At 41.7% G+C, this 24,479-nt stretch overlaps 2 protein-coding genes across 2 annotated transcripts in view; one reads left to right on the plus strand and one right to left on the minus strand.

Moving 5' to 3' along the window:
• Positions 1-2,634: 2,634 nt before the first annotated feature.
• Positions 2,635-5,490, plus strand: LOC147893858 (pentatricopeptide repeat-containing protein At2g33680-like). Its single transcript, XM_087386668.1, has one exon. It carries the CDS (start codon positions 2,986-2,988, stop codon positions 5,392-5,394), a length of 2,409 nt encoding a protein of 802 aa, XP_087242794.1. The 5' UTR covers positions 2,635-2,985; the 3' UTR covers positions 5,395-5,490.
• Positions 5,491-16,141: 10,651 nt separating this feature from the next.
• Positions 16,142-24,479, minus strand: part of NS1 (Class II aminoacyl-tRNA and biotin synthetases superfamily protein) — a 92,083-nt gene continuing 83,745 nt past the window's right edge. Inside the window, exons 13-15 of the mRNA XM_087385693.1 lie at positions 24,248-24,322; positions 24,018-24,144; positions 16,142-16,769 (exon numbers count right to left, since the gene is read on the minus strand). Of these exons, the coding sequence (XP_087241819.1) occupies positions 16,654-16,769; positions 24,018-24,144; positions 24,248-24,322 (318 nt within the window). The 3' untranslated portion in view covers positions 16,142-16,653. The remainder of the gene's footprint in view (positions 16,770-24,017; positions 24,145-24,247; positions 24,323-24,479) is intronic.

Here is a 24,479-nt window from a genome sequence, read left to right on the forward strand (position 1 = left end):
GTTAGATAAGTGAATACCACACATTTTGATCATAAATGCCAACAACTAAATTTCCTTAAGCAATTGATGATCAATATGCTAGTGACAATGGACACGAGTTACCAATTTTGATGACCAAATGTCATACTATTAAGTTGATTCCAGGAGCAAGAGGAGGTAGAAAAACAAGTTACAAAATTGTACAAAAAGGACTAATAGATAGAGTAATTCATCTTTTGGTGCTCTAGCTCTTCTAGAACTAGAGCTAATTTTCATTCTAAATGCACTTGCTACCCTTTGTAGGATGGATGATGAGGAGAGCTCTTTGATTGAAGATAATTTGGTTTATAGCTGAAATTGAAGAAGAACACAAGCAACATCTTGCTCGAGTGATGGAATTGTTGCATGAAAATTAGCTCTTCTTGAATATTAAAAAGAATGAATTCTTTAAGCTCAAATAGAATACGCAGGCCATGATATCAATGAACATGGAATTTAGGCTGATTCATCCAACGTGAAAGTAATAAAGGAATGGCCCATCTCCACGATAATTCATGTAGTTATTATAGAAGATTTATCTTAAACCTGTCCAAGGTTGCATCCCCACTTACTAATCTTCTTAAGAAACAATTCTTGTATCATTGGGATTTGTGCCTTTGATAACGTAAATGCTTCTCTAATGTTTAGCTAGACTTTGATGATTTTGTATCTAAGGGTGCTAGTGGTTAGTCGATTGGAGCTATATTAATGCAATAGGGACATCCTATAGCCTTTGGAGTTGAAAACTTTAGTTGGTGAACTTAAGCACAACATGTATGAGAAAGAATTATTAGCCATAGTCATGCATGGTGACACTATCTTTATGGGTTCGAATTTAAGATTAAAACAAATCATCAGAGTATTAAGCATTTGTTTTTCCAACATATAGTTTCACCTTGGCAAATCAATTGGGTTGAATATCTTCAAGGGTTTGGACATCCCAAATTAGGATACCACACTAGTAAAGAGAACATAGTTGCTGACGCACTAAGTCATAGACCAAGTGTCGCCTATAAAGAAAGAATTCAACACTATTTATGATAAGTTAATTCTAGGACACGGTGATTCTTTAGAGGGATATGCAACTCATGATGGATACCTCCTTAGAGTATCTTTCATATATGTACCATCCACTTCCAAATCCCTATTGTGGGAAGAGATGAATAGTAGTCCTTGTGTAAGTTATAGAGGTATTCGAGGAACCATTGATATTATTAAAAGATAGGGTTAAGAAAGGATGCAAATACTTTAGTTTGAAAATTCTTAACTTGTCAAAAGGTTAAGAGTGATCATGGCAAGACACATGGATTACTTTAGCCATTATTTACATCTAGTGAAAAGACGGGAACATATTTCTATGGATTTTGTGTCAGGATTCCCTAAGATGTTAAGAGACAAAATGAGCAAATCTTCATAGTTGTAGATAGACTTAGTAAGCAACCACATTTTATTCCACGTAAGAAGAAATCACTGCTATAGTAAGTGCTACGTTATTCATTGGGACAACCTATATATTACATGGATTGCCTAAGTCTATTATATTGAACTAGTGAGCTCTATTTGAAAACTTAGGAACTAAGCTGCAATTCTCTACTCGTACCATGGATGTTTTTAATGAAGCTATACTTTTATATTAATATTAAATATTGGCATAAGCTTATCATGCTAATTTTTTAAGTTTCTCCATGAATTTTACATAAATATTCAAAAGAAAATATATTTTACATAAAATATATAAAATGGTACTATGTTTTGTCAAAATTCATGGAGAAACTTTTACATAAATATTCAATTATGTAAAATTCATGGAGAAACTTTTAAAATTTTTGCATAGCGGCTTTAACTCGACAGGCATGGAAGCAACATGCTCCGCACGACTCTATGGGCATATGTGCTTCTCATCTTCAATGCGTCTATGGAGGTTACTTGCTTGTAAGTTTCCCACAGTAAGGACCGTGTATCCAAGTGGAAGCCGATCTCTCTTGTTTGCTCTTTTTGCAAGGTAACTTTAGAATCTCATCATCACCTATTTTGGGGCTGCCATGTCACTCACATGGGAAAGTTGCTTTACTAGGAGTCAAGGGTAGTATGATTGATCCCGCAATGGCAGGTTTGGAGCTTTTGCTATCCAAAAGATATGGAAGGTGAGAAATGATCTCATTTTTCGCTACTGGAATTCCATGTGCCCTACTAGCGGACATTTGAGTGGAAATAGTTAAAAACCTAGAGCATCTCAGCTTTAGACGTCGTGAGCTACGCTTACCTTTGTAGTTGCTCTACAATGCTATATAAAATTTTCATTCTAATACAAATAAATCTCCTTTTCTTGCTTGCAAAAAAAAAAAAAACTTTTTGCAAAAAAGTGTCCTCCCACTCTCTCTCTCTCTCTCTCTCTCTCACACACACACACACACACACACACACACACACACACACACGTGCGTGCGCATGCACCTGCCCCCTCGCTCCCCATCGTGTTTTCATACACACGACCAACCACGAGGGGCACACCGCCCATGGCCAATGTTGACAGACGGCCACGTGTGCGACCCAAGAACACCAACATGAAACCATGGGTTCTAAGGGAAGTCAAGACCTCCAGCTGCCAGACCACAAGGAAACTATGCGTCGCCCAGGTGCTTGGGATAGTGCAGGTATACAGACGGCTGTCAAGCCCAAGCCCTCCTTTCCCCGAGACTGCCTTTGGGGTCCAGACAGGCAGTGGAGCCCTGAAGCAAGACACACTTTTGGCAATTGGTCGCAGGTTGAGCGCTTATGGCAGTACTTCACGGATCCTCCCACTGAATGGCCAACAAAGCGCGTGAAAAGTGCGCACGAAATGATTTGCAAATAGATTGGCTGGCCTCGATAAAACCCAAACTCACCAAATTTCAGGCCTAAGGGGACCAAGAAGTGTCTTTCAACAGACGGCTGGTTCACAGAGAGAAAGGAGTCGGAAGCGAGGGAATGCACAGGGCCAAAGCGGCTGAATGTGGCAAAGCCAGCTTTAGGTCTCGAGTACAGGTGCATGCTGCTAAAGCACAAGAACTGCCAAAGTACAGTGGCTGGAAGACGTTAAGCTTGCACGAGGCACTCATCAGTTTGGAGGGGGTCCCTCAGATACCTTCAGCCGAAAACTTTGCATGCATCGTCCATAAGTGCAGAAAAGCAAAAGATCTAGCTTCTGCCAAGCGCTTGCATGCTTGCATGTGCAAAAATGGGCTGGAAGCTCATAGATCTCTTGGGAACTACCTCGTCCCAATGTGGGTGGAATGTGGAAGCATGCGCATTGCTCAGCAGGTATTGTACAGTTTGGTTAATCGGAATGTGTATTCTTGGACTTCTCTCATCACGGGCTATATTGAATGTGGGGATTCACAGCATGCCCTTGTCCTATATCAGAACATGCTAGAGGATTGTGTACATCCTAACAAGTACACGTTTGTGGCCCTACTCAAGGCATGTGCTAGGCTGAAAGATGCAGAAAAAGGCCAACAAATACATGCTGAGATTGCCAAAGAGGGGTTGGAAACAGATGTCTTTGTCAGCAACACTTTGGTCGATATGTATGCCAAGTGTGGCTCCCTTTTGAAAGCACGGGAAGCATTTGACAAGCTTCCAATTCAAACTGTCGTGTCTTGGACTGTGTTAATTGCAGGATATGCCAAACATGGGCTTGGTGAGGAAGCGCTCAATTGTTTTGAACAGATGCAACTAGAGGCTGTCTCTCCAAATGCTTGCACGTTTGTTTGCAGCTTGAAAGCTTGTGGCAGCATAGGAGCCATAGACAAGGGTCAATCAATACATGCTGAAATTGCGAGAAAGGGTTTGGAAAGAAATCTTCTTGCTGGTAGTACCCTGGTTGATATGTATGCCAAATGTGGCTGGCTTGCAAAAGCACAAGAAGTGTTTGACAAGCTTCCAGTTCGGAATGCAGTCTCTTGGACTGCACTTATTGCAGGATATGTCGAACATGGGTGTGGTAAGGAAGCTTTGCAATGTTTCCAGCACATGCAACTGGAGGGTGTGGCTTCAGATGCTCTCACATTTGTTTGCAGTTTGAAAGCTTGTGGTAGCATACAAGCCATAGACAAGGGCCAAGAGATTCATTTTGAGATTTCCAAAATGGGGTTGGAAAGAGAGCCTTTTGTTGGAAACAGCTTGATTGATATGTATGCCAAATGTGGCTACCTTGCAATGGCAAGGGAAGCCTTTGACAAGCTTCTTGTTCGAGATGTAGTCTCATGGACTGCACTAATTGCAGGATATGCCGATCATGGGCAAGGGGAGGAAGCATTGAAATGTTTTCAGCATATGCAATTGGAGGGTGTCTCTCCAAATGCTCACACTTTTGTTTGCAGCTTGAAAGCTTGTGGCAGCATAGGAGCTATAGACAAGGGCCGAGGTATACACACTGAGATTTCCAGAAACGGATTGGAAAGAGGACTTTTCATTGGCAACACCTTGGTTGACATGTATGTCAAATGTGGCTCCCTTGCAGAAGCAAGGGAAGCATTTGACAAGCTTCCATTTCGAGATGTAGTCTCATGGACTGCACTAATTGCAGGATATGCTGAACAGGAGCTTGGTCAGCAAGCATTGAACTGTTTCGAACAGATGCAAGGGGAAGGTGTCTGTCCGGATGCTCACACGTTTATTTGCAGCTTGAAAGCGTGTAGCAGCATAGGAGCCATAGAGAAGGGCCGAGAATTACACAGCGAGATATCGAGAAAGGGATTGGAAACAGATCTTTATTTTGGCAGCACTTTGGTTGCTATGTATGCCAACTGTGGCTTGCTTGCAAAGGCACAGGATGTGTTTGAAAAGCTTCCAGTTCGAGACAAGGTCTCGTGGAATGCACTGATTACAGGATATGCACAGCTAGGAGAGAGTGAAATTGTTTTCCATATGCTTGAGAGAATGAGAGGAGAAGGTAGACCGCCGAACGAGGTCACATTCGTTAATGTTCTGAATGTATGCAGTCATGCAGGTCTAGTGGACAAAGGCCATAAGTACTTTGAGTCCATGAGCAAAGATTATGAAATTACTCCAACAATCAATCACTACACTTGCATGGTTGATCTCTTTGGCCGCGCAGGCCAATTAGATGAGGCAGTTACGATGGTGAAGAAGATGCCATTCCATCCTAATCTTGATGTGTGGCATACCATCTTGGGTGCTTGTCGAAAGTGGGGTAATGTGGAACTTGGAAGAGGGGCCTTTGAAGAGGCGGTGCAATTGGATGAAACAGATACTGCAGCTTATGTCTTGATGTCTAACATCTATGCAGATGTTCACATGCAAGAGGATGCAAACAAGGTAGAGGCAATGAGGTGGAAGGGTAACCACAGAAAAAGCCAGAACAGAGTTGATTGACTACTGTTAGTGGAATTGGCATTGGGGATTGCAAGGCATCCCCCCCCGCGCACACGCACGCACGCATGCGCGCGCGCACACACACACACACACACGTGCACATTTGTATGTATATATATATATATATATGCAAATCTAAAGATGCCCGTTTGGGAGAGACTAAAATGAAATCGTTTAGACTTCACAAGTAGTTGTAGCTTGAATGAAAAGATTTGGACTACTTTTTGGTTAGCCTTCTCCTTTAGTGCTAGCCTTCGTCATGGCTGAGTTTGCCCTTCACCTCCGAAGTGCCGACAGAAACTCAATACGAAGACTTTGTATAAATGGATGTTGAAGTATGTGTGGGTGTATGCGTAAAGCATATTTTTATACTATGGTCTACACTCACTATTGGGTGTTGATGAGGTCAGTGGGGATGTCATAGTAGCTAGTCCTTGCTATGCGTGATGGATTTTATGGCAGATTGGGCAGGTAAGCTCATCGTAATGGGGGTTGGAGTTGGGTGGTGGCCATTTCATTGGTTGTTGGTTGAGTGCCTGGCCTTACCTGCGTGTGCACTCGGATTGCCACCATCATGCACCAATTTTCCTTCGATTTGCATCCGTAGGGAGGTACCTTGCCACATCAGCTTCAGGCCGTTGGAGACCCACACCCACAATCAGACGAAATTTGTGTCATGTGCCCAAGCTGAGAGCTGAGAGTTGAATGAGCACTCGGATCTTATTGAAGCTCTCATTGGAGGCACACAGGGTCCAAACCATCCCTGAGTAAAGAATTACAATTTTTTAGTGCTGTTGTACATTCTAATAGTAGTTAGGAGTGAAACTCCTTATTGAGTTGTGTGTAATCAGGGGCCCAAGTTATATGATTTCATGGTTTGCTAAATCTGGCAATCTTTATGGGCATCGTTCCGTTGATGCGATACACGCCTTCGAAAAGGAGTTCTCGTTGTGTATCTTGGGCATTTGTCGGTTTCCTTTTTCCACCAATTCAAACCTTGCTTCTTGAAGGGTGATAGCCAAAAGCTCAGCCAATAAGAGTGTCCATTCTAGTGAAGTCCTCCTAGAGAACTTTGAGCTTGTGTTGTGCAAAAAGAGATTCTCTCTTTGACCTATGGATAGAATTAGTCAATGCCATTACGTCAATCAAGGGTGGGAAGGGCAATTAAATCTCAATTAATATAGTTGGTCTCATGCTAAAGGGAAAAAGAGATAAGGGGGGTTGGCTTATGGGCAGAGTTGGGTGTGCGTAGGTGAGGCGGGTTAAAGGGTAGAGGGGTGCACGAGAGAGAGAGAGAGAGAGAGAGAGAGTTGGGTGTGCATAGGTGGGGTAGAGGGGGGAGAGAGAGAGAGAGAGAGAGAGAGAGAGCAGAGGGGCTTCATGTGCGTGCACACGTAGTGCGCTTGAGTGTATGCGTGTATGTGTGCACGTGCATGCATATGTGGGTGTGTGCACGTGCACGTAATGCGACTGAGTGTTTATATGTGTGCACGTGCATACATACATGGGTGTGTGCATGTGCGTGTATGTCCATGTCTACATGCCCATTTGTGTACATGCGCATGCATGTGTGATGCGTGTGTGTGTGTGTGTGTGTGTGTGTGTGTGTGAGAGAGAGAGAGAGAGAGAGAGAGAGAGAGAGAGAGAGAGATTGATTTCACCCCAAAAAAAAGTGAGTGCGCTTGTCATCTCTACAAGTGTTCTGCAAGTTTTAGCCTGCTATTTGGATATCTGCCTACCACCATTTTATCTACTCCTGGTCACCAATTCCCTTGCTCTCTCTTAGAAGATTGCCTACTCCCCTTTTTTACTGCAGGGAATCTTAGCAAAGCAAGGCTATGTTTTAGTAGCCATGACAAATAGCAGTAGCACTCTGCAAAGGAGTCAAAAATCTAGCAAGCGGCAAACAAAAGCAATAGTGATTGACAGAGAAGCAAGCGGGATTTTAGCAAAGTAGCAAACAAAAGACTAGCAATAACAAAGTTCTATAGGGTCAAATGGTATTTCAATGAAGCATAGCAGCCAGGCCAAGCAACCAACAATAGAAGCTAAGAGATGTAGCATCAACAAATAGCAATGAAACAAGCTGCGCAGTAAGAGGCAACTTGATAATAGTGACATAGCAAGACACAAAAAAGGCTAACTGAGCATAGCTAAAGCAAAGTGGTAGCAATGCATCAAAGCAAGTAGCCAAGCGTCAAGTACATCGATAGCAAATACCACAACAATAGAGTAGTTGTTGCAAATGCATTTATTTGGAACAATGCACCATTTGGCGAGTCATCTTCTACTCCAACTAGCTCTTCACTTGCCATCAACCATGATATGTGGTCTACTAAGTAGTTTTGAGCTAGCTTCCACACCACTATTTTGAAGTTGAATTTTTGTAGCAGTAGAAGCCATCTAATTATCCAACCAATGGTACATTATCGATTAACTAGATACAACAAGTATTGATGTGATCAATGCACCTTTGCATCATTTCATTGCTTGCTTGCAAAGTATGGTAGGTAGTTCCTAGGTTGACATAATACGCTTCCAATTACATTGTTGGAACCAAGCACATGTGCATGGAACTCGATGTCCCAGGTTGGAGCCATTGTACAAATCTCAAGTTGAGGATTTCAAATGCTTGCTTACATTTTTCTGCCCATGTAAACTTTAGTAATACCTTGTATAGGGACCTTGCAATCATGGCATATTTGAGGATGAATCTTCTATGATATCTTGTATGGCCAATGAATACTTGTACACTAAGGCATTATATGGGGTGGCAATCATGTCACATTTGACGATGAATCTTCTATGATATCCTATATGGCCAATGAATACTTGTACACTAAGGCATTATGTGGGGTAGTAATCCCATGACTATCTTTATTTTGCCAGTAATCCCATGTGTGGGTTCAAGGAGACATTGTACTCTTTGCATTTTTTTAAGTATCTTTTGAGGACATTTCAAATGTCCATTTTACTTGAATGTATGCTTAACTTGTCTAGAAAAACATGTATACTTTTTTTAGGCCCATTTGAAAGTGGTGGGGGCATTGTGTAATCCAAAGGGCATGACTTTGTATACAAAAATTCCCCCATTTTATTGGTAGATGGTGTCTTTGTGTGTGTTTGGGGGGGGGGAGGGGGGCGCTACTCTCTGTGTGTGGGTGTGTGTACATACGTAGGTGTGCTTGTGCGTGCGTGCATGCACATGCATGTGCATGTGTGTGTGTGTGTGTGTGATGTCACCCAAAAAAAAAGTGTACGTGTGCACATATTTGGGTAGTGTGTTACAAGGGAAGGGTGCCTTGGCCCGATTAGAGATACAGTGCTTCCAAGCGCATTTCCAAGATCCACCGACGAAGGGCTGGCTTTTTGACACTCTCGTGAGACCGACTGCCATGTATGCAACACCTTTTCGGGGGAGTGACCTTTCAACTACTGAGACTAGAAGGGATTTGAGAGGGGCTCGATGTTGACACAAGTGTAGAAGATCCCGGGGTTTTAGGTACCAAAGACCAACAATGGAAGACTTTCTCTTGACAATGCTGGTTTCAATGAGGGATGCAGACATGTCCATATACGATGCACAACCCTCTCATGCAGAAGCTTCCAGTTGAAACCATGTCTCAATTTGGAGCCACTGTACACAGTTTTGATCAATCTCCACTTGAGGATTTCAATTGGCTGCTCACATTCTTCTGTCCATGTAAACTTTACTACTAATACCTTGTATAAAGGTCTTGCAATCATGGCATATTTGAAGATGAATCTTCTATAGTATCATACATGGCTCATAAATACTTGTACACTAAGGCATTATGTGGGGTGGTAATTCCATGATTACCTTTATTTTATCCATGTCGGTAGCAATCCCATGTGTGCGACCAAGAATTGACACTTTAGAGGGTGCCATAATCATTTGCATAAACCAAGGGAGTCTATTAATGGCATTCTTCATCCAGAATAATTGCCCTCACATGTAAAATCTTCACGATATCTTCATATAACTTGAAAGTAGCATAACTTTCATATCTCCATTATCCACTCTCACAATATCTTCATATAACTTGAGAGTAGCACAAATTTCATATCTCCATCATCTAATCTCACAACCAAATCAAACAATTGCTTTGTAATTGATTTGAGCTTATTGAGGTGCTCTCCCAACATAGTGTTTTTTGCCATCTTTAGACCAAAGAACGATTGCTTAAAGATTACCTTGGATTAGTAGATGGTACTAGAATAGTGCTTTGATAGTTATCCCATTCTCTAACACAAACTTGGTCAAGTGGAGGTGATGATAAAACTTTGCACCAAGAGCTCTCCCTACAATACTGAGGGCTCTTTCATTTTTTGCCTCGCATTGAAGTGCCTTGTCTGGTGTGTCCTTGGAGTCTTTGTTCAATGGCTTCTTTTCTATGCCAACAACCGTAGGTCAAAGGCCCCTCTCCATTGGGTATAGACAAGTAGTTAATTGCCAAGAAGGAGAATTCAACTAGCAAAAATTTGAAGAGCTTACTTAAGTACTGGGATTGTGGCTTTTAATTACATTAATATTTATTTGGTCTCTCACCCATTTTTTCCCTATAAAAAGCTTCTAAGAGCCACAAACGCTCTTCATTTGACAAGATTGTAGATAGCTCCTAGACATAGTGTGGTGGGGTAAGGTGGACCATAATTGAGTCATCACAGAAAGAGTCTGAGGGAGATATTGTTCATAATGGTTGCAAAAGTGGTCAATTTCTCCAATATCTAGTGTATTGGGGTAAGTGTTTAACACAACTGCATGATAATTAATGCTAAGGATTATTGAAGGAGAGTGATGTGATACACGGATATATGCATATACATATCCAAAATAGTATTTTTCTATTGTCCATATAGGCATGTTAGTTACTTTCTAGATGGCAATGTCGGGTGTATCCCTTCATATCCGCGTATGTGAGACGTGTGAGCATGTGATGAGGGAGAGAGAGATGTAATTTTGCTGTGAAGCGGAGAGAGAGATGTAATTTTGCTGTGAAGCATTCTATGGAATGGATATGACTATTTAGCCACGTTGGAATGGATTTTGGATTTCCGTGTGTTTGAGGATGCATTGGATATTGCAATGGGCACAATGTTGATGCAAAAATGACAAAAAGGCTGGTGTACTATGCAAGTCCGAACGCTCACCAGTGCAGAAATAAATTACACAATGATGAAATGGGAAGGTCTAGGAATGATCTACTCCTTAGGAAAATTCTAGCACTATTTACTGGGAAACACGATTGTGTTCCATGTGGATCACCAAGCATTGATGTACTTGGTGAATAAGGTGCAACCAACAGGGAGATTGTCTCGATGGATTCTCCCATTGCAAGAGTTTGATTATACAATAGTACATACACCAGGAAGCCAACATTTGGTGGCCGATTATTTGAGCAGGCTAGATTCAAGGGAAGTACCCTTGGAGGGCATTCCAGATGATCTACCAAGTGCAGATTTGTTTGAGGTGGAACCTATTTGGGGCACATATTGGCATGATCGCATGATCCATTTTTTACAGACGGTGTTTTCCCAAAGGAGATGTCACTAGATCAAAGAAAACAAATGACATTAAAGAGCTGACTTTTCATGGTGATTGTCGGCATGTTGTATCATAGAGGAGCGGATCAAATGTTAAGGAGATGTGTACTTGATAGAGGCACATCAGGGTATATCCAATGGCCACTTTGCAAGAGACGTTATGGCAAACAAAATTAACTAAGCCGAGTTGTGGTGGCGAAATATCATTAAAGATCCGCATGAGTTTGCAAAGCAGTGTTGATATTGGTCAAAAGATGGTCATCCGATGAATGCAGACATGACATCTCTAAATTTGATTCTTCCATTGGAGCCATTCCGAAAATGGGGCTTGGTCCATTTAAGCCACTAGCATATAGTACACGGGCAACAAGCATGAGGCGATGGCCATAGATTATTCAACTAAATGGGTTGAAGTGTAGGCACTAAGGGATAATACAACAATCCAGTACAACAAAGTTCATATATCGAATATCATCACAAGGTCAGGCTATCGGATCAAATTGGACAAGGGAGGAAGGGAGTGGTGAGTAAGGGAAGACACCGTTGGTGGGGTATGAGGGGAGGAGCTGAGGGGAGGAAACTAAAGGGAGAGGGGGGTTTCACAGGAGACACCATCAATGGGGCGCAGTGTTCGAGAAGGAAGGGGGGGATGAGTAGGATTGGAGGGGGGACGTTCGAGCTGAAAGAGCAGTTGAAGGGGAAGGGTATCACCATCACTGTGTGGGTGGGGTATGATGGCCGAGGGATTTTCAGGGTGGGGGGTCACACGAGAGAGTGGTGAGGGGGCATTCGAGGTGAGATGGGGGCGCGAGGGGTGCACAACCACCACTGTGGGCACATTGTTGTTTGATAGGCACGAGGGGTGAGTGGTGAAGGGAGAGTGAGGGGTCCAATTAGTAGCATTGTTGATGAGGCACATGAATCAAAAGGGGAGGGAGGGGATGAATAGTATGGGAGAATATGTGTTTGAGGAGGTGAATGAGAAGTGGGGGGGTCAAGCTAAAAGGGCAGGATGAAAGGGGGTGCCAAAGAAGGAAGAGAGGGGGAATGGGAGGAAAGGACAAGAAAAATGAGAGAGAATAGAGTGGTAAAGAGAGGAGAATGAAGAGGGTGAATGAGGGGGGAGAGGGGTGGTGAGAAACAAAGATGTGAGATGAGGGGGAATGAGAGTGGAGTTGGTGGAAAAGAGGGGTGATGAAATGGAGCAGATGTGGAGGTGGAAAAGTGAGAGAGAGGAGGGAGGGGTTATGGAATAGAGGGGATGTGGAGGTGGAAGAAAGAGATGGTAAATCTATTCCTCCCACAGAGTGTAATTCGCCAATGTTGAAATTGATCATACCAACAAAGCAAGAAAAGAAACTATCTAAGGAACACATGGCATACCAACCTCTTTCTCAATCGTTTCACATCCCTCCCTGATGTTGCCATTATACTCCTTACAGTCCCTAAAATCCAAAACAACTAGTACTCCTTACACCTTCTCTTTGCTCATGCCTTCCACCATTTCAAACTAATCCAACAATCCCAATCTTATCACCCTATAACCCATATCTTCTTTCCCAATCTTGATAATCATTACCTTTCAAGAATATCAACAAAGCTCAGGTCATCTACTTGCCCTTACTCCATTGCCCCTAATGACTCTAGACTATGCTTCTCACCCATCACCTCAGCCTTTTTAGTGTACCCATCGCCACCTCAAATAGTCTTTAAGCTACTAGCAGCCCAAGTAAGTTGGTAAGCTACTAGCAGCCCAAGTAAGTTAGAATGATGATCTTGATCAATCTCAAGACCCTAAACACAGACCTTAATCTAGATGACCCTAATCACACACCCATGAGAGAAAGTGGCAATGAAGTAGATCATGCCAACCAACCCATACAAGAACTTTTGGCAAAAATATTCATAAAAAAAGAGTAGGGCATGATGGCGCATCACAAGAATCCTAATGAACATTTGCAATGAAACGTCATGTGCAAGATGGATCCACAACACAAGTGGGAAATACAACTGATGTTCAAAGAAGAATACCTCATTCTTCAAAACATATCCCAAGAACAATGCAAAATTGTCCAAACACAAGTGGGATGCAAAAACATATGTGCTAGAATGTGGAGCATCTATGATGTAGTCCAAAATAGGATGGGCAATCCAAGGTAGATTCATATGAGTACCAGAGGCTTACATTAGATATGAGCAACAACATTGATCCAGTCCTCGCGCCTGTGCCAAATACTGTCAAGCATTAGCAATAATCCTAGGAGTCTCCCCATCATTCGGCTAGCATCTACCCCTCCTCAATTTCAATCCAAATGATGAGATAGATCCTCATACATTCACCTCCTTTAATGCATCGTATCACATGAAAGATGATATGTATGTGAATTTGGAAGAATGGTTGACATAGGATGTTTGGGTACATTAAAAAAAATCTATGGAGCTCAAGTCTTCCAAGGCGATTATCCATAACAAGATCATCAACTCATATATCAATGGCATGTCTACCATAATAGTTGGGTAAAGAAAACAATAGTACAACTAAGATATCAACCGCATGTCTACCACAATAGTTTGGGTAAAAAAAACAATAGTACAACTCCGACTTCACAATCCACCACAACTCAAGGACGAGTAATCAAATTGGTCCAAGGAATTTGTTGACCTTGTTTGTGCACCAATCTAAGGGAGAATCCAAGACATGAGTGTGAGTTGAATAGCAACATAGCTCCACTTGTAATGAAAAGACATCTTTCAATGAGCCTCTGAGTAAGCACACAAGGAAGTGGTGAATCCCAAAACGCCCTCCAAAACTTTTAAGGACCTATATCTAGAATTTCTATCTCTTGATTTTCTATTCTAGATTTTCTTATCTGTAGATATTCTATCTCTAGATTCTCTATCTATAGCTATTCTATCTCTAGATTTTCTCTCTCTAAACTCTCTCCCTCTATATATACTTTTTGTTTGGCCTAGAGATGAATGTCACACTCTTTGGGGCACTTGTTCAGTTCACTTCAAGTGTTCTTGTACTTGATCTCCTTATGCCATTGCTTTCTTACACTATCAATGTTTAGTAGTGCGCCCTCACCCTTGCAACCCATACTCTTGCAATCCCTCCTCCTCATTTCTCCTCCATCTCTCCTCCTCCCCATTGTTCTCCTTCCCTCCTCTTCCCAACTCCTTTTCTCCTCCTCTTTCTCCTCCCTCCTCCTCCTCCTTTCATCCTCCTACCTCCTCTTGCTCCTGCTCCCCCTCCCCCTTCACTCCCAACTCCTCTCTCTCCTCCTCCTCTCCCTTGTTCACTCCCACTCAACCCTTAACCCCTTTGACCATGAAGCAGACCAACTCTCCAATCCTCAACCTTACAACTCTTTCTCAACTCTTCACCCTTCCTCAACCCTTAGCTCTTTGTCAATCCTCATCTCTTTCTGAACCCTATGGAGGTGGAAAAGTACATCAAACCTTGTGAACAAAACTTCTTCCCCATACAAGAACCGTCTTCCATGCTTGAGCGAAAAAGTAAGGAAAAAGAGATCTCATAGTGATATAGTGAAGGGAAAATGATACTTAAAGGTTTTTACCTATTATCTCTAAAATTGGGGAGCCTCTATTATGGATGTTTCCCTATGCAGGGAAAATGATACTTCAAGGTTTTTACCTATTATCTCTAAAATTGGGGAGCCTTTATTATGGAGGTTTCCCCATGCAACATGCCTAAATCTAATCAAGCGATGCCTCATGGGCCCAATCTAGCCTTCTATTCTTCTAATAGTTTTCTACAAGGCCACTTTTTGAGTCCAAATTCTTGTCATGATTTGCTTTGGACAATATTTACCTTGTTTTAGGAACAATGAGGTCATTTGTTTTTATAAGCGATTTAGTCCCAAAAGTGAGGTTGCCATTATGGACTTTAGGAATGGGTCTAGGGATGTATAAGAGCATCGTTGCATTTGTACAACCTTACCTAGCTTTGCACTTGGGACAAATGATATCAACTTTATCCACTTGTTTATTTGCAATACCCTCAAGTGACAACCTTGTGTTAGAAGCCAAACAAGCACAAAAGGTTGCCGTAATGAATAAGGTAGCAAAAAAGATTGAAGTGGTATTTTAATTTGATATTGTTCATTTGACTTCATAATGTGTATTCAATCATATAGTAGAGTTCCTAATGCTACATTATGATACTAATGGCGAGGCCATTTGGCAAGTTCTACTCTCCCTCCTATGGCAAGGTCCAACTATGAACTTTGCCATTCAGGAGAAGCTTAACATGATAGCTCCTTGTGCATTGCAAGACCTAATAAGACCTTCGTTGTTGAATGCTAAGGAAAATTCAAATGGTTACACATAATTATTTTTTTTCTTTGGCCTCTTTCTTCGATTCTTGTATGTTATAATTTAGATTAGATTACAGGCTAAGGTGGAGATTTTTAAGTGGAGAATGGTAATCAAGTTTGGCATTGCAATCTATCAAATGAAGATGAGAAATGAAACTCAAACATACATCTTTTATGATGCACTCCGAAAACTTTAGGTGAGTAGTCAAACAGAAGGACTTTCTATGATCTCTCATCATTGTCTAACAAACACTCCCCTAAATTACTCATGTAAATATTTTGTATATTTGTATAGTATCTAAATGGACAGAAAAATTGGTGGTCTATTTTATTAAAATAATTAAAGAATTTACATTTGAAATTCATGATATTCACCATATTCGCCATAAACCTCCCTTGGCAAAAGTATTCATGAAAAAATAATTAAAGAATTTACATTTGCAATTCATGATTTTCTCCATACTTCCATAAAACCTCCCTTGGCAAAAGTAATGTGAGAATAACATATATTTGAGAGCTTCCTTTGTTACTCAGAAAATTTTTACAAGAGAATTTATGAATAATATATGTCATTGAAAGGATACAATTCTTGATTTTCTTCTCTCTTTTTCATTGTCATGAAGTATTTCATAATACTCCATTGTCATGAAGTATTATGAAATTTGAAAAATACTTGTGATTTGTACGCAAGAAGTCCCATCCTCAGTTTCCACTTATTCGTATCAACTGCATGTATATTATCTTAAGCAATGTGACACTAATTTGAAAATAACCTTTCGTAGCTTCATAAAAAATGGAAATTTCTTTAAGGTCATGTCCATGACAGATGATGCCATAACGGTCATTAGCTTTGCACAGGATAAGAGGCACATAGTTTGATCATTAAGAAAAATCCTACTGCTTCCACAGAGGAAATAGTGAAAAACCAATTTACATCAGGACTGTCCCTATTAAACCAAAAAGGTAAAATTACTTTTTAGACTTCTCTTGAAAATGTAAAAAAAGGCATTAACATTGGACTGCTGCAAACCCAATGTTTTTGGTCAGCTATACAGGTCACTTTTGTACAAGTCATACTAGTATGGCCAGGTTAATCCAAGTGCAATGAGTTCTTGATTGCAGACACCTCAAGAACTATACGCACTCGTTATAGAACGAAGGGCACCATGCATCCTTTCAATAACATGGAGTTACCGAAAGTAATTATTGAAACCTATGAAAGCATTTTACAGCATCACCACTGTAAAGTGGCAAAAGAATAATTTGTCATATGCAGAAGAATGAGAGTCATCTAACTGCAATAAATCAGATGCCCATGAAGGAATATCTGCTGTATGAGGTGGTAATAAACCAGTTAGAACTCTGCAGAACCAGGCGTCCTTGGAAAGGGTATAGCATCACGGATATTCTCAATGCCAGTGGCAAACTGAACCAGCCTCTCAAAACCCAAACCAAATCCTGCGTGTGGCACTGCACGAAAGTGTGACTGTTAGCTACCGTCAGAACTTATTTGAAGTGGAAATTGAAACACAAACAAGAAGACCAGTGGTCACTCAAGGTATTATACACTTTGAATTTTATTTAGGGGAATTACAAATGAGACTTAAAGACCAAACATCTTGAAAATGGTCCAATATTTCTGTATGTTTTCATGGAAAAACAGAAGTCAAAGACCAACAGCAGCTCTTCCTTGCAAGAGGAGAAAGAAGAAACCCTGCCCAATTCAATAGAAAATCTAGATCCACAAGGTCAGCTCATCACAAACATATAAGGCTCAAGTATTCAAATGATGTGACCAGGATCTTGACACTGCTTTCTAAATTCCCGCATTTCCCTTCCAATTGATCTTCACAACTCAATTACCTTCATAGCATGCCTTGCTTGATTCTTATGGGACAGAACATACAAAAAAGAAGTTGAGCATACAAGGAGGGCCTAAAGTCGTGAGTCCTTCCACAGTATTATGTGAGGCCACTAGAACGAACTTGTTATTTACCAAGAGGACTGTATACAAATGGGAACCGAGCACTTTTCTGGAGATGCTCTCACAACTGGGGAAAATGGATAAAAACGTGAATAAAACTGCACTCATACAGGGTATCTGACGACTGAAATCGATGCTTTTTGGAGGACGCGTATAGTCGAGAATCTAGCCCCCATGGGGTCCCTATTAAATTAGTCATTCAACAGGCCTGCTTGCAGCTGGGAATTGATTGTATCACAATTTGTGATGAATTCCTTTCCTAGACATTAGATTTATGGATGGTTGGATGTATGGACTCATGGTGTGTCAACTTGACTGGACACATGCCATGAGGCAAAACACTTCACCAAAGCTGCAACTGTCCCTAAGACTCAAGAGGCACATGTTTCATAAACATCGTAATGAACACTCTAATCCGGGGTGGCACCCTTCACAAGAGGACACACCTTTCATGCACACATCCTTTAGGACAACCTTTTTCAAGGGAGTCTCTTCCCTCTCTATACAAGAGAGGCTTTGTTGTTTGCATTGTATATATTAGGCGCTTAATGCAAAACAGATTCTTATTCTCTATTATTATTACAGTATCTTCTACTCCTAAGCTGACTAATGATAGTAGATTACTAGGATTTCTCAAAGTAATATCAGAGCAAACTTTCGCTCCTACCTGTAGGAAATGGCCACCCACCTTCTGACCTCCACCTAATACCAATGTATGGTACAAGGCTTTCCTGAGTGGAGAGAATGCGTGAAGGTTTTTTGACACTCACCAGCCCACATGATCTCCACCATTGTGTCCTCTCCATCCCCTCATGTCAAAAGATGACATGACTGGGCAAGACTAGATTTGTGCCCTTGGAGTTCTTGGGCTGTCGTATATCAACAGAACACATTTTGCTTGACTGGCAGAGAGAGGTGGTCCACATCTGCAAAGGACGAGCAGATACTTTCTTTTTCCACCTGCCTCTGTCAGTGTGCCATGTTCTGCACTGTGCTGCACGTTGCTGCTTGCAGGGCTACATCTGCAACACTGTTTGCACGGCTACACTGCACTGCTCGTTACTACTGAACAGACACAAATGCTTGTTAAGAGAAGTCACACCCCTTCATTTTAGGGACATGCCCCACTATTGAAAGACATACCCCTTCTAGTAAGAGCCACACCATGACAAACAAAAATAACTTACTAAGCAAAACTACACTTACGTTCTCATCAATAACCAAGCATAAGCTGCCTTCTGGGTTTCAAAATATTCTGGAATCTCCAACATATCTTAAAATTGTTGCTCTGATGTCCATGCTGTATGCCCTACTGTGTACCTGCCATTAAGATTTACCCCTGTGCATGCAAACCACTCACAGTTCTTGATGCCAAAGTGGCCCTTTTTGGCACTTTTTAGTGCAATAGGCTATTGAAGCCCTACCGAAATTGTGCTTTATTTCAAGGACTCTCATTCTTCATCGATTTTTATTTCACAAATTGATAGCACTTGGGGCTGATCTTGAGACTATTCTTGCTCAGTGCTAGCATCTTCTCTCCATCCGCTTGTCTCCGGCATTTACTCTAGAAATAACAATTTGAACTAGACACTTTTTTATACTTCTCTATCACCATTTAGCAGAAGATGTGAACATAGATTTTAAAGTAGAACTGCCAAGAACCATGACGAAATATAATAGCATTACAGTAGTGGTGGACAAGTTCATCAAAGAAATGGTGAGATGGATTGCCATTGACATAATACCTTATAGGGATACTCGTTTTCTTACTTGGTTTCTAAAACCATCATACTGATTCTTTTGCTTGTTGGTAACTCTATCTTGTAAACCTATGTGCCGATCTTCTTTAGGATCTCCACAAACTCCAATATTTCTCTGCTTTAAGAGGTCTTTTTTCGCTAACGTTACCCAGACAAATTCGCCCTCTTCAAACTACTCGACCCTTCTCTTTTGTCAACATTCTTCTTGTCATATCCATTCCCTACAAATGATGTGGTGGCAAGCTTCTTGGACTTCAAGCTTGTCTAGAGTAGATGGACATACCACTAGTTGTGGGCCCTCATTGACGGGACAACAGTGATCACTGCCATTCGATTAGCTTAGCAGATCTACCATCTGCCAGGCCTTGGGAAGTTAGTGTTACTGTTGCTCTGCAAGGGCGTCTCCATTCAAGACAAGCCCGAGTCAGTAGCAGTACGGAGGCCTACAAACAACAGCATGGCAGCCTACAGCAGCAGGCTCCATAGTTTTTTCCATGCGTTACCATACACATACGTCATACGAGTATGGAAGTATGATTGGAGTATGGTTCAGTCCCTAGGGTTGAAACATACGTGACCCTAATTTTACTCAAAAACATTTAGAAAGATATACATTGTATGTACACATTACATTGACATAGAGCTACAAACTTTCTCTAGAGACCAGAGTCATTTGGAATCTATATTCTGATAAATAGTGTCTATGATAGATCAATACTACACCAAACATCATGATCAAAGGTAGTAGGTACTACACCAAAACATCAAAGGCAAAACATCATAGAAGAAAAGGCTGCCACAGCCCAGAAATAAAGCTGAAAATTGAAATGCATCACGATTCACAACCGATGAGGCTCAAGCCTCAAGCTGCAGCCTGCATCCTCATCCTCATCCTCATCCTCATTCTCTTGCTCATCCTCATCCTCATCATCATCTGCATCAGTGCCATCCTCCTCATCCTTCTCCTCCTTGAGACCATCCTTGAGGTCAACCACAGCCAAAGTTGGCCAATAGTGTACGGAGTACGGATTAGCAACGTACGGATTAGAATAGTGCTAAAAATGTGTTTTCCAAGGTTTTGGCCAGGCACAAAATCAATTCCCCCTCCCAAACAAAACAACCCCCCCCCCCACACACACAACAAAAAAACCAAACCACACCCAAAAAACAAAACCCACCCCACAACAACACACACACACACACACAAAAGAGAGAGAGAGAGAGAGAGAGAGAGAGAGAGAGAGAGAGAGAGAGAGAGAAAAGTACGGAAAGCTGTACGTACAGCCGTACGGAACGCGTACGGAAAAAATGTTAGTACACGTACGAAGGCAACTATGGCAGCAGCCAAGAATTAAGACGCAGATGACAAAGCAGGTCAAAAGACATAGAGTTTACTTTTTTATCAAGAGTCAACGCTTTGAATTTCTGCCAATGTTGGCTTTATGGTCGACCTGGTCAACGGTAGGCATTCAACCAGCAGCACCCATAGCCATGTCAGCAGCAGATCTATCGTCTTCTGACCTTAAGGACAGTTCAGCAGCAGCAAATGCAGCTCCTATAGCAGACCGCTCTCCTTGGTGAGCAGTCGATTGTTCATGCAGATGGGGGGACAGCATTTCAGTTCACTATAGCAACAATTTTAGTAGCAACAGAGTCCAGTTCAGGCTTTTGTGCAGGAGACAACGAGACTTGGCAAGAACGAAGTCACTCTACATAGCCACACGAAGGACAACAACCCATCATTCTTCCAGCTGACAATCGATCATACAATTCGCATGGGCTCGTTGAGTGTCCTTGCTTTTCCAACAACAGGCACCCATCAAAGTGTGGCCCCCCACATTGGGCCAAAAGTAAAGCAAATACCCTGTTCGGAGGGAGGGGGTCTTCCAGCCCAATCTTGTGTGGAGTACTTTTTTCCTGCATTATCTTTAAGTTCTCTCTCTTTCGCAATGGACAAGGAGTTAACTTCCCACGAGCAACTTCTATCCATTTTGTACCAAATGGAGCATGATGAACATGCCTTGTACTCCCACTCGCCTACATGCCTTGTAATGTCAATCACATTTGGAACTTGTTTCCTCGCTCCTTTGAAGCCTACCCTTAGACGTTCTACATTGTCTCCCTTGCTTTCTTTCTTTCTTTCTCCCCTTCACTTTCTTGGCAATTGGGCTTCTTGTTGTCTCTTCCAGTAACACATTAACTTTGGATCACAAGCTAGGACAAAAAATAGTAGTTCTTGATGGAAGAGCAAGAAGGAATTAGCAAATGAAGCAAATAGAGTAGTTTATTCAAGAGAGGAGAGGCCCTTATAAGGACAACTGATACAATGCATGTGCCCCAAAGGAGAGCACCTCCAGATCCACAAATCACTCCCTTGATCTCTCAATCAAGCCCATGAATCTCTCAATCACACCTAATAGAACCTTCTACCACCAAACCTGGTCACACTAACCAACACACAACCCTTGTACCCCTTGGTACACCCCATTACATCAATTTTTCCTTCATACCCCCCCACAAATTGATGACCTCACCCCAGCAGTAATACATAAAAAACTACATGGTTTGTTCCCACCTAGTGACAACACTCATGACCCCAACCTGTGAATCACTTTGGTTATGGCTCTTGGTTTACAACTGGGAGATTGGACAATGACTATGTATGGAAATCCCCATGGGTCCAATAAGGTAAAACCTCAAACATAAGACTAACAATCATTTAAGGGGGACATCCTAGGGTAGCAGGGAACCCTTATTGACCACACACACAAACAACTTACACAATATATGGGTCATCACCCTCATCAAGATTGACTTGGGTGGTGAAAGCAGCGAGAGCTTTAACATCCTCTGGTTCTTCTTTAAAATGAACCATCACCATAGAGATGCATATTACAAGCAATGAAATCTAAAAATCCCTTTGCATATTGATAATAATAAGGGACTTGGGATTTGCCTTGGAGTTTAGTGACCTTCCTATTGATGTATCTTGGAGTTTTCTTCTTCTTTATCTTCCTAACACATGGAGTGTTGCTAGAACCACAAGAAGAAGGCATGTTTAAAAACTATCTTTCCATGAATACAAAGCTACGAAGGAAAGATTGTCAATACACCAAGTAGAATGTTTGTAGGTGAATGACGACTCTCACAAGTCCAATGGCTGAACTCTAGCAATCCAGCATAGTTAGTACTAAAAATTCTTGCAAAAAAACAAAGAAGCCCCAAATCTTGGTTGACTTGGTCAAACTCAAATCCACAAAACTGCCAAAATTTGAACTAAGAAATAAGCAGAGATTGGAGACTGAAATTTGCCCACATAGTGATGACTTTGAGAGGGCTTTTGCAATAGAAATAAAGGTCTAGTACCATAGGACTTCCACCAGAGAGGGATTGCGTCAATTTGTGTCAAATTGGCTAAGAGACTTGCGCCTTTTCTGACTTGCTTTTTCTTGTTTTCTCCTCAAGTACTGAAGCATTGGTGCTCAGACTTCAACGATAGACTCCTCATAGGGTTGCAAGTGAACATGTTGGGGCAATATGCTGCTCTAGATGAGATATCAATACCCACCTGGCAATCAAGGTATCTTGTTGTCTGCCCCCACGGAATCCACCGGAAACAGAGGACCTCCTGAACCTCCTCTGTGCCCGTGAAGAAGCCAATAGATCTGATCCAATTGATCCGTGCCCCAGAGGCCTCACAACAAATAGTGATGGGAGCATTGACTAGCCCCAACAACATGCGATGGCCCATAGTGGCAGCTTTGTGGGGTACTCCCTCATGACTTGGCGACTCGAGAGCTGAAACAGTATGACACGGCGACGGTTGGGTCCTGTATCTCGGAGAAGTGGCCAACTGTCCCCAAGTGGATGGCGTGACATTCGATTGGTGCTAATGGTGGTTTTGGCTACCGGGGGGGGGGGGGGGGGGGGGCATATGCCTCACCCTCTATGTAATTGTATGGAGATGGACATAAAAGCATGTTAGGCGCAAGAAGTCCATGGCCAGAGACTCCACGTGAGTGGCTCAGCGATGAGTATGGTGACACAGCGCGAGCCATGTAAAGGTTTGGACACATGGCACATGATAATTGGCCCCTTTTGGGACCCCACTCAAAGAATGTTATGCACGAATGCATATAAGAGTATATGGAAATATATAGTTTGTAACATATTAAGGATTAATAAGCTTCACTTTTTCTGATAGAAGACTGATCTCGGCATAGGTTGCATTTGGAACTTAATAGCTCTTACTACTCACTCTTTCTCTTCCCAGCTCGCGATCCATCAATAGTCTCACTCACTCACCCATTTGGGATGTGCATCAAAAGTCTTTGAATTGTTTGCCTTTAAGGTCCCACAGGTTCTCTTGATTGCTCTTGAAGGTGTTCCATTCAACTCTGTTTATTATGACATTAGGACAAAACAAGAGACATGCATAATTTATTTTGTAATTCCTGGACTATACATTGTACAAGGGCTGTTGAACATGATCAAGGATATTGAATGGATGCCAAAGCATACTCAGACAACAGTTGACAAGGATATTTGAATATAATGTTTGAAAAAGCAAGCTTGGTCGGAGGTCATATAAAGAAGTGGCTCTTCAATTGGCTTTAAATCAACAAGCATGGAGAGGACAAATCGATATTACACCTAAAGTACAAACATGGCACTAACCCAGCCTTCCTGGAGGTACTCAGTCATTTAGTTTAAACAGCTCAATTCTTAAATTGGTTTTACATACCACCAACATGCAGCCTTACCTAAGATGCTCACCACTTCTTAATATTCAACTGCCTAATCATATCAAACTATTGGCCATGAGCATAAAAGGTGATTAACCTACCTGTAGTGTAAAGCAGTGTAAAGCAAGTTTGCCCAGCTTCCTGATTGCCTTTAATCTTACCTCTTCAGAGTCAACTGCCTAGTCAATGTACAACCCACTGGCAATGAGCATAAAGGTGATTAACAAACCTGTACCATATCGTCTGAGATCAAGGTACCACCAGTAGTTACTCTTTTCTAATCCAAGCTCCTCAATCCGCTTCTCTAGTACCTCCAAGCGTTCTTCGCGCTGGCTTCCACCAATCAGTTCACCGACCTGCAAATTGATGCACAAATAAGATTCGACGGAGCTACTACTTATTTTTTTGGATTTTTGGAGGGGAGGAACTGAGATCTCATACAAGCTTTCATTTTCATACCCTTGGTACAAGCAAATCCATGGCTGCAACTGTTTTTCCATCCTCATTCTGCCTCATGTAAAAAGCCTTTATCTCCTGAAAAATGAAATGGCTTACACAGTTTGTTTGAAAAGAGAGGATACCCATGTGAGACCAAGTTGAAGACTTGGGTGATAAAGTTGTCAATCTTTACTTTTGCTAACAAATGTACATAAATGTCAAAATGCCAACACAAATTTTGATAAAGCAAACA

The sequence above is a fragment of the Dipteris shenzhenensis genome, chromosome 15 (assembly GCF_047967505.1).
Source record: "Dipteris shenzhenensis isolate YYH24624 ecotype China chromosome 15, Dip_SZ_1.0, whole genome shotgun sequence".
NCBI classification, from domain to species: Eukaryota; Viridiplantae; Streptophyta; class Polypodiopsida; order Gleicheniales; family Dipteridaceae; genus Dipteris; species Dipteris shenzhenensis.